Source organism: Hevea brasiliensis, chromosome 9, assembly GCF_030052815.1.
Source record: "Hevea brasiliensis isolate MT/VB/25A 57/8 chromosome 9, ASM3005281v1, whole genome shotgun sequence".
NCBI lineage: Eukaryota > Viridiplantae > Streptophyta > Magnoliopsida > Malpighiales > Euphorbiaceae > Hevea > Hevea brasiliensis.
In genome coordinates, this window is record NC_079501.1 from 23,773,845 (window position 1) to 23,787,537 (window position 13,693).

Consider the following 13,693-nt stretch of genomic DNA (forward strand, 5'->3'; position numbering starts at 1 on the left):
TTAAATATTTCTAACACATGCGAAAATTCTAGGAGTAAATAAAATTACACAAATATTGATAAACAACCTGCGAAGGAGAAAAGCAGGTTAACCACAATAAAATCCTCCTGTAGCCTGAAAAAAAAATATTGAACAGGAGTGAGCGTTCGACTCAGAGAGTAAAATATCAATTTTAACCATAATCTCTATAACTATCTAAAACTAATACATCATGTAGAGTGAAATGCAACATCAGCAACAAATTCACATCATAACAGTAAAAAGGTAATTTGGAGCACTCACACACCCAATAATATCAATCATAATATATGGGAACTGATCCTCTATACAGCTCTCTTAAATCCAACCTGGTGCCAGCGAAGAACTCAAGCCGGACTTTCGCTTAATAAACCAAATCGGGGTCCCAGCGAAGAACTCAAGCCGTGACTACCCCGAAGGACCGGGTCCCAGAGAAGATCTCAAGCCGTGTCTACCCGTCCTATCCATAGTCTACACCACATTACACGCACGCCAATACACGCACACTGCTCCAAATTACCACAACAACATCCATGGCACTTTAACAGTTATGAATGCAACATAAAACGTGCCTAGAGTTTATCTACATAGATACATACATATAAGTGATGCATAGACATGCTTGAACATATAATAATAGTGAAATTACAATTAAAATTAATATTTTACTCACAGACTTGACAACGGTTACTGTGGCGGCTGGACAGAGGAAGAAGGCTGTCCCGGCTCACCTGACAATTACATTATAATTATTTAATACAAATGACTCAATACAAATCAAGAAAAGACCAAATACGTCCTAAGTCATGCCGAAAATCCGGCAGAGTCTCCCCTATACCTAGAACCTACCCAACCTGCAAAAGGGCTCAAAACACATTTCTATATTCGCAACCTATATATCCACAACTCAATCACATCACACAGCCCCTCCTAGGCTCATCAAATCAGTCATCCATCACAATATGCAAAATTTCAATTTAATCCTTATAATTAATCATTTTTGCAAAAACTGTCCAACTAAGCTCTAAAAATTCTAAAATTTTACCCTGCGGTCCTTAGCAATATTACTAGGTTATTGCAAAAAGAATCATAATTTTCTAAGCTACCATGAATATTTTATGGATTTTTAATCCTATTTAAGCACTAGAAAATTACGAAAAAATAAGGTTCGGGTTTACCTTTGCCGATTCCGACTCCGGGGACGCTCTCGGGACGTCTGACAATGGGGGGTAGCCAAAACCTCGATCCAGTTCGGAGACTTTTCCGGTAGCGGGTCTATCGGGCCGGAAATTCACAGACCCGGACAATTGTCGAATTTCCGCGAATTGAGTATACCTACACGAAGCCCACAACACGGGGGTTAGTACATAAATTTTTCAGAATTTTCTAAGCTCATTTAATGCTCGAAAAAACACTGCGAATTTCCGTGGGACCCACCGAAAAACGGTGTCGAAAAATTTTGAAATTTATATCCCCGCGAAGCTCTCGACGAGTGGAGCGCTCTGGTACTCTCGGTTTTCTCGTAGGGTTTACAGTTTGTGAGAAATCTAGCGTGAAAGTCAAAATGGGCTAAAACTTCCCGGACAAAAATTGGACAAACCGCTCGATGGATTTCGGTGTTCTTGGTGTCTATGGAAAGCTCTCGACGAGTAAATGAGTTTAGACACAAGACTTGGTCCGATTGGTGGCCGGATCGGCCGGATTTTGGCCGGAAAGACGAACGGTCGCGCGCGCGCGTTGCTCTACTTCGGGCGCCGTTTTCCGGTGTTCCAAGTGGCAGCCAAAGGGCGCCGGCGAGCTGGGGTGGCAGGGGAGGCGGCGGCCCGGCAAGGGGAGGAGGGAGGAGAGAGAAAACAGGAGAGAAGGGGAGGGAGGTCGGGACGCGCACGGGGAGGAGGAAGAAAAAGAAGAAGACCGGTCCGATTCGATTCGGCCAGTTCAATTTAGGATACAAAATTTTGAATTTTTACTCTGCCTCGGGACCGAAAATGAGGTTCAAAAATTTCGAAAAAATTTCAGAAAACTCAGAAAAATTCGTAGACTCAAAATATATTTTTAGTTTTGCCACGTGATTTTTAAATTAATTTTTAAAAATCATCAAAGTTTATATTTTCGAAAAATCGAATCCGATTTTTAAAATACGAAAAATCTCAAATAATTTCTTAAAATTTAAATAAAATTAAAATATCAATAATACTCATAAAATAATAAAATTTAAAATTTTTGGGTGTTACATATGATTCTTCTTTAAAATGATATACGTAATAATTGATCTAGTAGTCCCAAATAAAAATTCCATTCCTGTGGATCTTCAGGTATTGCCTTATTCACTGTCTGCTAAATTACATTTTTACCTACAATTGCAAGGTTTACGTGAAAAAATATCTCAGATTTCAGTTAATGGAGAGCACAATAATAAAAAATTGGTTATCACATTCAAATCATTCTCTGCCAATGTTGACGAAACCAGAAAGGATTACAACTACTGAATCAGACTTAGCTTGCATATGAGCTAAATAGCTGACAATAAAAGGTCAACTTGCCTGCTTAATTCTACCATATTAATTTAGACATACTGGTCCATTCTCCAAAAGCATTTGGGTCAAGTGGATCTCTTACTAAGTGATACAGAAAGCAAAAAAAAAATAGAAAACCACCCACGTTTGCCACTAGTACTTAGCAGCAACAAGCACCTCCTCGTAACTTTCAGCGGCATTGTCCCAACTAGGGGTGTGCAAACGGTCGGTTCGGTTTCGAACCGAACCGATAAAATTAAAAATCGAAAATAAAAAATTTTAAAAATCGAACCAAACTGATTAATAAGAGAAAATCGAATCGAATCGAACCGATAAATATCGATTCGATTCGGTTTTAAACCGATCAAACCGAAATTTATAAAATTTCATATTTTTAACATTAAATCTAAATAATAAAACATAAAAATAAAAAAAATTAGAAATCAAAACTCAAAAATCTTAAGGTTTCGGTTTTTTTTTTTATTTCGGTTCGGTTCGATTCGATTCGATTCGATTTTCTTTGATTTCCTATATATATTAATAATTTCAGTTTGGTTCGATTTTTTTATGAAAATAATCAAACCAAACCGATTAACTGAAATTATCAAAATTATAAATCGAATCAAATTGATTAAATTTTAAAATCAAACCAATTAAACTAAATTGAATCAATTCGATTTAATTTTTCAATTTAAACAGAAAAGTGCTCTCGCCTAGTCCCAGCTGAGGTCTTGCATCATCCCTCGTCTCTGCAGTCCTTCCCAGTTCTTCTTGTACTGTCAGAAAGTGAGCAAGCAGTCCCTAATGCATTTATCAATTTATTTGATTCAGCACTATCAAACGTCCACCCAAGCGACTCATTAAATATATTATGGTACTTACAGTTTTCCATATTCTATATTTCAAATTATAAATTAGTAAGTTTAATTATTTTTTTAAGTAATTTGAAATTTTTTTATTAGTTTTATTAAAAAAATTTAATGAGTTTATATTTTAATTTTAAAATATTAATTTTTAAATTTAAAGTGATATTTGATTGGTCAATTTGTACCATATCATTAATGTGATATAATATTAAGATTAAAATATTTAAATGCAACCTTAATTGTTAGAATTGAATTTAAACCTTAATTGTGAATATTTTTAAACTATAATTTCAATTTATATTTTTTATTAAAATACATCTCAAATTATATTTTTATTTAGGTTAGAATACTTATGGGCCAATATTTTAGTAATTTAAAAATTTTTTATTAGCTAAATTAAACAAACTCTTTAAATGTGGCCCACAACATATTCTAATGAGATCAATAAAAATTAGGTATTATTTTTTTGTTTGTTAAGCTTAAAGGTTTATTTTAATTAATGTATTTTTACATAAAATTAAATATCCAATAAAAAATAAACTTCAAATTATTCTATCATGTAAAAAATTCTTTTAATTGAGCTAGGCCAAATATCAAATTGAAACTTTTAATATCTATAAGAATGTGGGTTTTCCTTTAACTAAGAAAATTAGCGGGTCAATAATTTAAATTTTTTTATTAACTCAATTAAATAAAAAATAAATTTATATTTAACTAGAAAAATTAGTCGTAATGATAGTTATAACAACTAGATCTAAGTACTTTATGAATTATTAAGTTTTTTACTTTATTAAAAAAAATAGACCAATAAAATTATTTAATGTATTATTTGATTTAATAATTAAAATTTTTTTTATTAGGACAATAAAACCCCAATTTAATAACTAGGTCTTATTCTCACATTTTGCCGTAGTCTTATTACTTGAAATATAAAAAAAAAAAATTAATTAGTTAAAGGAAAATATTTAAAAACCAGTAGAGGGGATGGGCCAAAATTTCAACCTAGTTTTATGTACTTATTATTTTTTAAATTCTAATATTATTTAATTAAATTTAAATGGTACTTTAAGATTATTTTTATTAATTTTATGACCAATAAATGTTCATTAATTTTTTAATTTTATTAGATCAATAAAAATTAATTTTTAAAAATTAAAATATAAACTCATTATTTAAAAAATTAATGAGATCATATTCTAATAATTTGAAAATTAACTTTTTTATAAATTTACTGTTAAAATGTGGCCAATTAATTGAAACTTATTATTAGTTGCTGAGCATCATAGTGTATCTAATTATGCACAAATTTTTATTAGAAAATATGGACCCATATTAGATATATGGTCAATATTCTAGTAATTTAAAATATTTTTTACTAGCTCAATTAAAAAAAAATAAATTTTCTAAGCATTTAAATATATCTAACAAAAATTAGGACTGATAATTGATATTTTAGATTATATAATCGTCATATATTAAAATAAACTAATCCTTTAATTTAAAAGATTACCCATATTTCTAATTGTCATCAATGGATATTTTAAAATGTTAATAAACTAATGACCATTTAATATCTAAACGTTGGGCTAATAAAAAAATTTTAAATTACTAAAACATTGTCCATATATCTAATATGGGTTCATATTTTCTAAATAAAAAGATATTTTTTAGTGATCCAATTTAGTTAAAAAAAATTGTTATCAAAATAATTTTATAGGCCATTAATTGTTTTTTAGATAAAAAGTAATTAATTTACTGAACTTTGAAAATATGGGCTAATCAATAAAAGTTTAAATTAATGGTCCATATATTTAATAATATGAACATTTATCTAAATGATCCAGATTTTTTACTTGAATATTTTTAATTGGATTAAATTCTAAATTAATGATATATTAAAAAATTTGGACCAATTAAAATATTTGAAATATGGCCATATTTTATGAGCCAATTTTTTTTATTACTTAAAAATAAATTTAAAAAATATCAACCATCATTTAAAATTTTAAAAATGTGGGCCAATGAAAAATGTGAATTAAGTAAGCTTATTAGATTAAAATATTAATTAATGACAGTGATATTAAATTGTTATATCCATATAAGGTATAATTTCATTTCTAAATATTGAAAATCACAATTAAAATATTGGCCCAAATGTTATAAATTCATGGTCTATATCCAACAAAAACTAGTATATTTTAATAAAGAAAATATTAATTGATGATTAGTAATTATATAACTAATCTAATGACGGATGTAGCCAAATTTGGACCATATTTAAATTATGACCATATTCTTTTCTTTTTATGTGGATATTATTATTTTTATGCGCTTACTAAATTATTTTTATGAAGTTAACTGTTAATTTTTTAATACCAATGAATATTGAGTTTTTATTAAATTCAATTTTTAAAAAGCTAGGTCATTGTTATATTTAAATAAGAAAATTAAGCAATTTTTTGTAAATTAATATAAATTTATTTTAACTAAAAGACAGTTACCCATAAAATTTTCAATTAATATTGACTTAATTTAAATTAATTAATCGTATACTAATAAAAAAAGGCCACATTAACTTTAATGTGAAATATAGGTCCAATAGAGTCTGAGAGAAGATATGGAATAATCAGTGCACCATTAAGGAATGTTGGATTTAGAACATAGTGTGAAGTCTGCTGAAACGCAGATTGTCCTAGTCCTCTGAACATCCACAGGCAAATACTTGACCATTCATTTTAGCTGCTTAAGGATAGATGACTAAAAACCTGTCTTTCCATAAAGAAAATAATTTAACTACTCTTAATTCACTTGACCATCTGATTTATCAGTCTTCCTTTAAATGATATACGGAATAACTGATCCAGCAGTCCCGAATAGAAATTCCATTCCTGCGGTACTGCCTTATTCACTGTCTGCTAAATTACATTTTTACCTACAATTGCAAGGTTTACCTGAAAAAAGATCCCAGGTTTCAGTTAATGGAGAGCATAATAATAAAAAATTGGTTATCACATTCAAATCAAATCATTTTCTGCCAATGTTGACGAAACCAGAAAGGATTACAACTACTGAATCAGAGTTAGCTTGCATATGAGCTAAATAGCAGACAATAAAAGGTAACTTGCCTGCTTAATTCTACCATATTTATCTAGACATACTGGTCCATTCTCCAATAGCATTTGGGTCAAGTGGATACAGAAAGCAAAAAAAAAATGGAAAACCACCCCCGCTTACCACTGGTACTTGGCAGCAACAAGCACCTCCTCATAACTTTCAGCAGCACGGTCCCAGCTGAGGTCTTGCATCATCCCTCGTCTCTGCAGTCCTTCCCAGCTCTTCTTGTACTGCCGGTAAGTAAGCAAGCAGTTCCCTAATGCATTTATCAATTTATTTGATTCAGCACTATCAAATGTCCACCCAAGCCCTGACTCATTAAATGGATCAAAAGATTGCACTGTGTCTCTCAGTCCACCAACAGCATGTACAACGGGAACTGTCCCATACATCATAGCATATAACTGGTTCAGCCCACAAGGCTCAAATCTCGAAGGCATGAGCAAAATATCTGCACCAGCTGTTATCCTGTGAGATGTCTTCACAGAAAAACCAACCCATCCCCTTACTTTGTCATTATGTTGGCTTTCAAATTTTCTAAGCATCACTTCTAAGTCCTGTCTGCCAGTGCCCAACATGACTAGCTGCACATCCTGACCCATCATCCAGGGAACTGCTTCAGCTATGAGATCAACACCTTTTTGTTGATCCAACCTTCCAATGAACCCAATAACAGGGACATCTGGACGGATGGGCAAACCAAGCTCCTTCTGTAAGGCTGCTTTGCACTGAGGCTTGCCAGTATCAAGTGTTTCCAGGGAGTAGTTAGTATAACCATCTGATGTCAGGTGAACATCAAACTGCGGGTTCCATTCTTTTGTATCAATCCCGTTAACTATGCCCCTCAATTTCCAGTCATTCTCATTTATGATATTGTGTAGACCCCAACCACCTTCAGACGTTTTAAGCTCCCAGGCATATCCATGACTAACAGTAACCACACGATCTGCTGTCTTAATTCCAGCTGCAAAGATATTGAAGTGGTCGCCACCAACAGGGTCATACAGTTTGAAGAGGTCAATGTAGTGTTCTGGTAGATCCACATAAGAGAAATCATTCACTGGCCCCCGACCCTAGGTGCAGTACAAAATTTTCAAAGTTCAGAAATGGTAAAAGTTTCAATCTGTATACTAAAGGTATCTGGGAAATATATCAATGAATTCAGAGTTCAAAGTATCTCAGGCCTGTGCTGAGATACTCAACACAATTTAAAAAAAAAAAAAAAGAAAGAGAAAATCTTATGAACAAGAACTGAAATAGAATATTTGAATAATCTAGGCATTTAGCAGTAGATTCAGTCTTTTCCTACAGTATTTCTCATTGAAGAATATATTCATGTTTTTAAGTGCAATTAAGTGCAGAGGACTGAATCTAATATCAGCAATTCCACATTTTTTGAAATTGTTCTTTCGATCCTGAACAATTTGTCCAACATTTATTGAGGTCTTGCTACTCTTACTGCCTAACTAGGTATGATAAGCAGCTGAAAAAGTAAAACAAGGAGCTAGTGGTGGCTACTACAAAATAAACTAAGACTCTTAACATACCATCCACATGTAAAATAAGAATTAACATAACAAGATTGATGCCTGGGAGTCATTTGAAGATTAAAGGTCAGGCATGTAGCAAACATCCTCAAGTGATAAACTGACGAAAACAAACGACAATAAGGTATCAAAGGTTAACATCATGCTCCTTACTCCTTAGAAGTGCAGGGTTCTGTCCAATCACCAAGATTGAAGCAAACTGGCAAGAGTTTTGAATCATAATAAAAGAAAGGGACATACTTGTTCTTATAGTTACTGAAAATTTAATGGTAAATGTCCAAAAAGTGAATTTATAACTATGCTTAAATGTCAAAAAAAACAAAGATGACGATTCTTGTTTTCAGGATGAATTGTAATGCATACCAATTTGCCAAAAAAGTGCAAATTTAGCATGAATACAAAAACCTGTCCTTTAGATAATGTATGTTGACAAAACAAAACCCAGCCAAGCACATTCCCCTTTCAGCTTATTGAGGCAGTATTAAAATTAGTTTCAGCTAGCAAAACAGAAATAGTTCAAGTAACACCACTGATTTATTGATAACACATTACTATACATTTACATTCAGAGAAAAGAAATATATTGGACAGAATAAACCTGGTGAGCGATGTTATGAATCACAAGAACAGATCTTGTATATTGCATTAAACCATTGTCTCGATAATATGCCTTCAGATACACTGGTAACAATGCTGTATGCCAATCATTTGCAATGAAAGCCAAATTTCCATCCCCATAGCAGACTCCACCACATGGGACATACCAAGGGACCTAGAAATCAACAGTTTCTTTATGAATTTGGGGAGATATGATGACAGAGGTTACAACCAGAAAACAACCTCAAAAGACCATCCAAAATGCTAACAAGAGCAATCATATAATATCATCTTTGCTTTTGAAAGTAAAATACTTCAGTTTATTATTTTACCATGAATACCACAGCCTGATATTTCTTTATCATCAACTATCCATCATGAATGAAATATGATATACACATTAAGAATCTCTTTTCTGGAATAAGAGGATATTTTGGAGCATTTTAACAGTGTTAATTATACCTATATATATCCCCAGCTATTACAATAATTTGTTTCCAACGCAATCATTTGGTAAGACACCACACAAATTTACCACAGGACAGGAGGACTCTGTTACCAACTAAACATAATCAAAACATCATATTAATTATGTTCACTTAATCAATTGGTTTCTGCTCAGAACATGCAACTAGTTGAAGTGTTTTTTTTTTCTTTTTTTACACAATTCCAGTATGTTGATTAAATTGTGCTCTAGTCTACTACTGACTTTAACACGCAAGTTTCATTCCTTGTTTTGAATTACATGCCAAACAGAAGGATTAGTGTTGCCAACGTTTATGAAAGCAGAATTCACTAAGACATCACTTGAGCAGGTACTCAGTCAATTTTTAATAATGCTTTCAGGCTGGCCAAAGAAATGTACCTCAACAGCAGCTTTGCAAAATAGTACCATCCGCTTTAAAATATCCTGCACCATCAAACAAAGAGATGGAAGACTTCAGTATTATAATGATTTGCCAATCAAAATAAATCAAGAAGTTTGAATGCTAAGTACATGACAACAATCAAACTACATTCATTAAGATGCTAGAAATTTTGTTGAAAAGAAAAGAAATATTATTAAGGTGAAGACAGGGGTTTCAAGTTTTAAATTGAAGGAGATGGTCCCTAAACTAAGCAATAATTTAAAAAAAAAAAAAAAAAAAGCTAACTGATTAAGTAGTACCCTCCAATTGTACAGAAAGATACTCTAAAAGCCCCTGAAGCAGAAGCCTACAAAGAACCCTGGAAAACCACCTAGTCCCATAACAAACTGCAAGCGAAAGTCTGGCCAATGACAAATATGGCATTCTCTCCTAACAAATACTCCACAAAACAGGGGGGAAAGGAGCACAATTCCAAAGGCTTTTTGGCATTCTTTCTACAGTACCAAATCCTCTCCACTTCAATTCAACAAAGTGTCTGTACCAATCCAATTCTACTCAAGCCCAAAGAAGTACACCAATCAATAGATAAAGCCTTGTGGGGCCTCTTTATTTTTTACGTCAAGTCATTAGCATTTACCTCCTAAAGAACCACAGATAAAAAAGGGATCTAGAGTTCTAGAAAGTGGCACAAGATTACAATGATTTATTGATAAGATAGAAAAATGAAGTTCCTAATGTGTAGCCATTTAGTTTTAAGCTAAGACAAGGAAAAGTTATCTTACTACTCTGTTTCCTCCATATATATTATTCTCTATGTGGTGAAACATAGGACTGTCAATGAATACGAAATCAACCCCATTAATGAAGGCTTGGAAGTATGTTACTTCAAAATCCTGAAAAGCAAATATATTATTTCATTATTGAAATGTGTTAAAACTCATAAATCCAAACAATATGATGGAAGTTAGTTAATGCTGAAAAGCTACAGCTGTTACATACCTGACCATCCACTTTATAAATCTTTCGAACTCCAGTATCCTGTTGTTCAGCATAGTTACCATACCGAGGTACCACAACCTAAAGGAGACATTAATTTAGGAATCAAAATGCAGAAGGTACAGCACCAATTTGTGCTTCTGACCAAAGGACAACTTGTGGATTATTGATAGCATCAAACTGCCAAATATGTATGAATACTAGACTAATACAATAACCAAAAAAAGAAACTTTTGAGTTTTTTTATAGCGATAGTAATGTAAATCAAACTGCCATATGTCTCAGGATAAGACTCACTGAACGCAAGCCTCAAACTCTGTATGGAACACATGCAGATGAAACATATAGGAGATTTTCAGATGCTAAATTCAAGGATCTTTCAGCTCTCTAGATCATTATTGCTCCACATGGAATTTTTGGGAAAATATATTCTTGTTCATTTGTACTGGTGATCTCAGGTTTAGGTCAATTGTATAAAGAAGGATAACTGGGTTACCATAACCCGATGTCCACGCCGAGCTAAAGCCTTCGGTAAAGACCCAGCAACGTCTCCAAGGCCACCTGTGATGAGTCTTATGTTATATCAGTCTGAATCATACAGGAAAGGGTACATTAAGACATACATTAGACTTAAGGATGTAATACCTGTTTTGGACCATGGACCACATTCTGCAGCTACCAAAATAACATTCATAACATTGGCCCCAGCCAAAGGAGGGGCTTTTGTGTATTCAGTCATAGGATCACTTTCAACATTATCAACCTTAGGTAAAGTTGATTCATTTGAACCTTCAAAGTCAATAGTGCTACTTTCAGTATTTTCATCATTTATAGTGGAAATTTCTGAGGTGTTTGAAAGAAAAGATGGCATCTCATCTGACCCAAATTTCTCTGAATTCATATCTTTGAACTCTTTGGTTGAATTCTTGGCAGAGGAAGATGTTTTAGGAGATATGTGTTGTTCAAGTTCCTTTTCATCTTTAGCATAAACTCTACTACTAGCTGAAGATGGAATTTCTGGTACTTCATCCACAATTGAATGGACATTGCTACTTGGAAGAACACTGCTATTTTGTTGTTCAAGTATATTCACATCACTAGTTGAAGTATTGTCTGAATTTGGCAAAGAGCTCTCCTGTTCATGAAAAGTTCCGTCTTCTTCATGGTCAACAGTGCTACTTTTTATAGAAGACACCAATTTCCTTCTTTCAGCAATCTGCAAAGGATGAATTTTTTTAGTAACAAGCCAAAGTTTAATCTTCCTTCTTCAGTGTTTAATTAGAAATAGACATTAATAAAGGATAGAAGGAATTTAAATGCATGCAATGAATCAGAAGAGCAAATTTTAAAATTATCTACAACTCAAATGATAAATTTATGGTTCAGATTTTATAAATCTCTGTACAAGAAAGATCACAATTCTAACAATGTTTAATAAAGTTTAAGGAGCATTCTTCTAATCAATCCATGTGATTTTAAGTTCTCCAACGTTTACAATACGTTAGTTGCCTTGTAGGCCTATATACAATTGCTGACAATGTGCTTTGTTGCGGTAGGAGATATCTCATCTAAAAAGCAAACTTTCGCGATTCACAGGGATATATAGTTTTAAGGTTAAGCAAACTTCTTCCATAAAAAATTGAAAATTCCTTTGTACAAAGGCTAACAAATTTGCTACAAGAATCATCTTCGCATGTATCATTTAAACATAATTACATAGCTTTTCCAAGAAACGGGAATTTTCGAACAATTGTCATAGTAATTCTTTTTTAGGGGAAAATCATATTCAATTTTTAGCACTCTCAGAAAGTTCGCCTTGACAAGAAATGCAAAATACCACAAAACCATATAAAAAAAAGATCATCTAAATTCAAAATCTAATAACAAAAGTAATGGAAGAATTTGCATCAGAAACTCAAAATCCAGCATTACAAAGGAAAACGAAAAAGAAGCCAGTATGTCACCTGCTGAAGGAGGTCCCTTTTAAAAAGCAAACTTGTATCGCAATTCACAGGGATATATAGTGTTAAGGTTGAGCAAACTTCTTCCATATAAAATTGAAAAATTCCTTTTTATAAAGGCTGATCTTCGTATGTATCGTTTACTCATCAATTAAATAGCTTTTCCAAGAAACGGGAATTTTCTAACAATTGGCTTCGTAATTCTTTTTTAGGGGAAAATCATATATTCAATTTCCAGCGCTCTCAGAAAGTTCGCCTTTGACAAGAAATACAAAATACCACAAAACCGTGTAAAATAAAAAATAATCTAAATTCAAAATCTAATAACAAAAGCAATGGCAGAATTTGCATTAGAAACTCAAAATCCAGTATTACCAAGAAAAAAAAAAAAAAAAGAAGCCAGTAAATCACCTGCTGAAGGAGGTCCCTTTGCATAGCAAGAACTTTCTTGCTTTTCTCAATGGTGGCCTGAAGTGTATCCTTTGAGCCATCACCACTAAAACCTTCTTTACCAGTTGCTCTCACAGGCTTAAATCTCAAAGATAACACACCATTAGAAACAGGTAAACTCAAAGACCTTATTGGTCTATATGCGGAAACGAGGAATCTTGATCGATGCTGATTCTTGCGATGGAGAAAGAGAGAACTTTCTGTTTTGGTTTTAAGAATAAAAGGAACTGACCCTATAAATGCCATTTTAGCGCTTGATAAATTGCCTCAAAGATGCAAAAGACTATAATCTTTTTATTGGTTTATCAAAGTGGGAACTTCACTTTTCAGAGCAAATGGCGATTGAAGGAGAAATTAAGCGATTGAAGGAGATAAAGAATGAAGAATACTTAAGTCATATTTATAGGGTGTGAAGCGAGATTGAAAGCGGAAATGTCGGACAAACCATGGACAAATGAGCATAGTGGATAAGAATTCGGGAGAAGAAGTCAATGTTTGCGGGAGAGTGGAGAGGCAATTCGGTTTTGGATATCTATTCAGCCAACCACATAGAGTAGCAGACATTTAGCATAGTATATTAAACCGCCTCGAGCTTGAGCCTACTGTATACGTGAACAGTTATTTATAAAAAATTAATTAAATATATTAATTAATTATTATACTTATTAATATAATTTAATAAATTTAATTAATTAAATATTTTAATTAATTATTAGTGTTTTTGCATAAAATAAATTTTTTTAACTCATAAAAGCCATC

At 32.6% G+C, this 13,693-nt stretch overlaps 1 protein-coding gene across 2 annotated transcripts; it reads right to left on the reverse strand.

The window, feature by feature from the left end:
- Positions 1-6,391: 6,391 nt before the first annotated feature.
- Positions 6,392-13,483, reverse strand: LOC110655555 (granule-bound starch synthase 2, chloroplastic/amyloplastic). 2 transcript variants are annotated; one of them, XM_021811900.2, is made up of 8 exons: positions 12,896-13,483; positions 11,169-11,739; positions 11,020-11,084; positions 10,527-10,604; positions 10,310-10,420; positions 9,524-9,568; positions 8,660-8,833; positions 6,392-7,587 (listed from the first exon to the last, which is right to left on the reverse strand). In XM_021811900.2, exons 1-8 carry the CDS (start codon positions 13,178-13,180, stop codon positions 6,631-6,633), a joined length of 2,286 nt encoding a protein of 761 aa, XP_021667592.2. In that variant the 5' UTR covers positions 13,181-13,483; the 3' UTR covers positions 6,392-6,630. The 2 variants fall into 2 exon arrangements, with proteins under 2 accessions (XP_021667592.2, XP_021667593.2); XM_021811901.2 differs by lacking the exon at positions 10,310-10,420.
- Between the last annotated feature and the right edge of the window lie 210 nt (positions 13,484-13,693).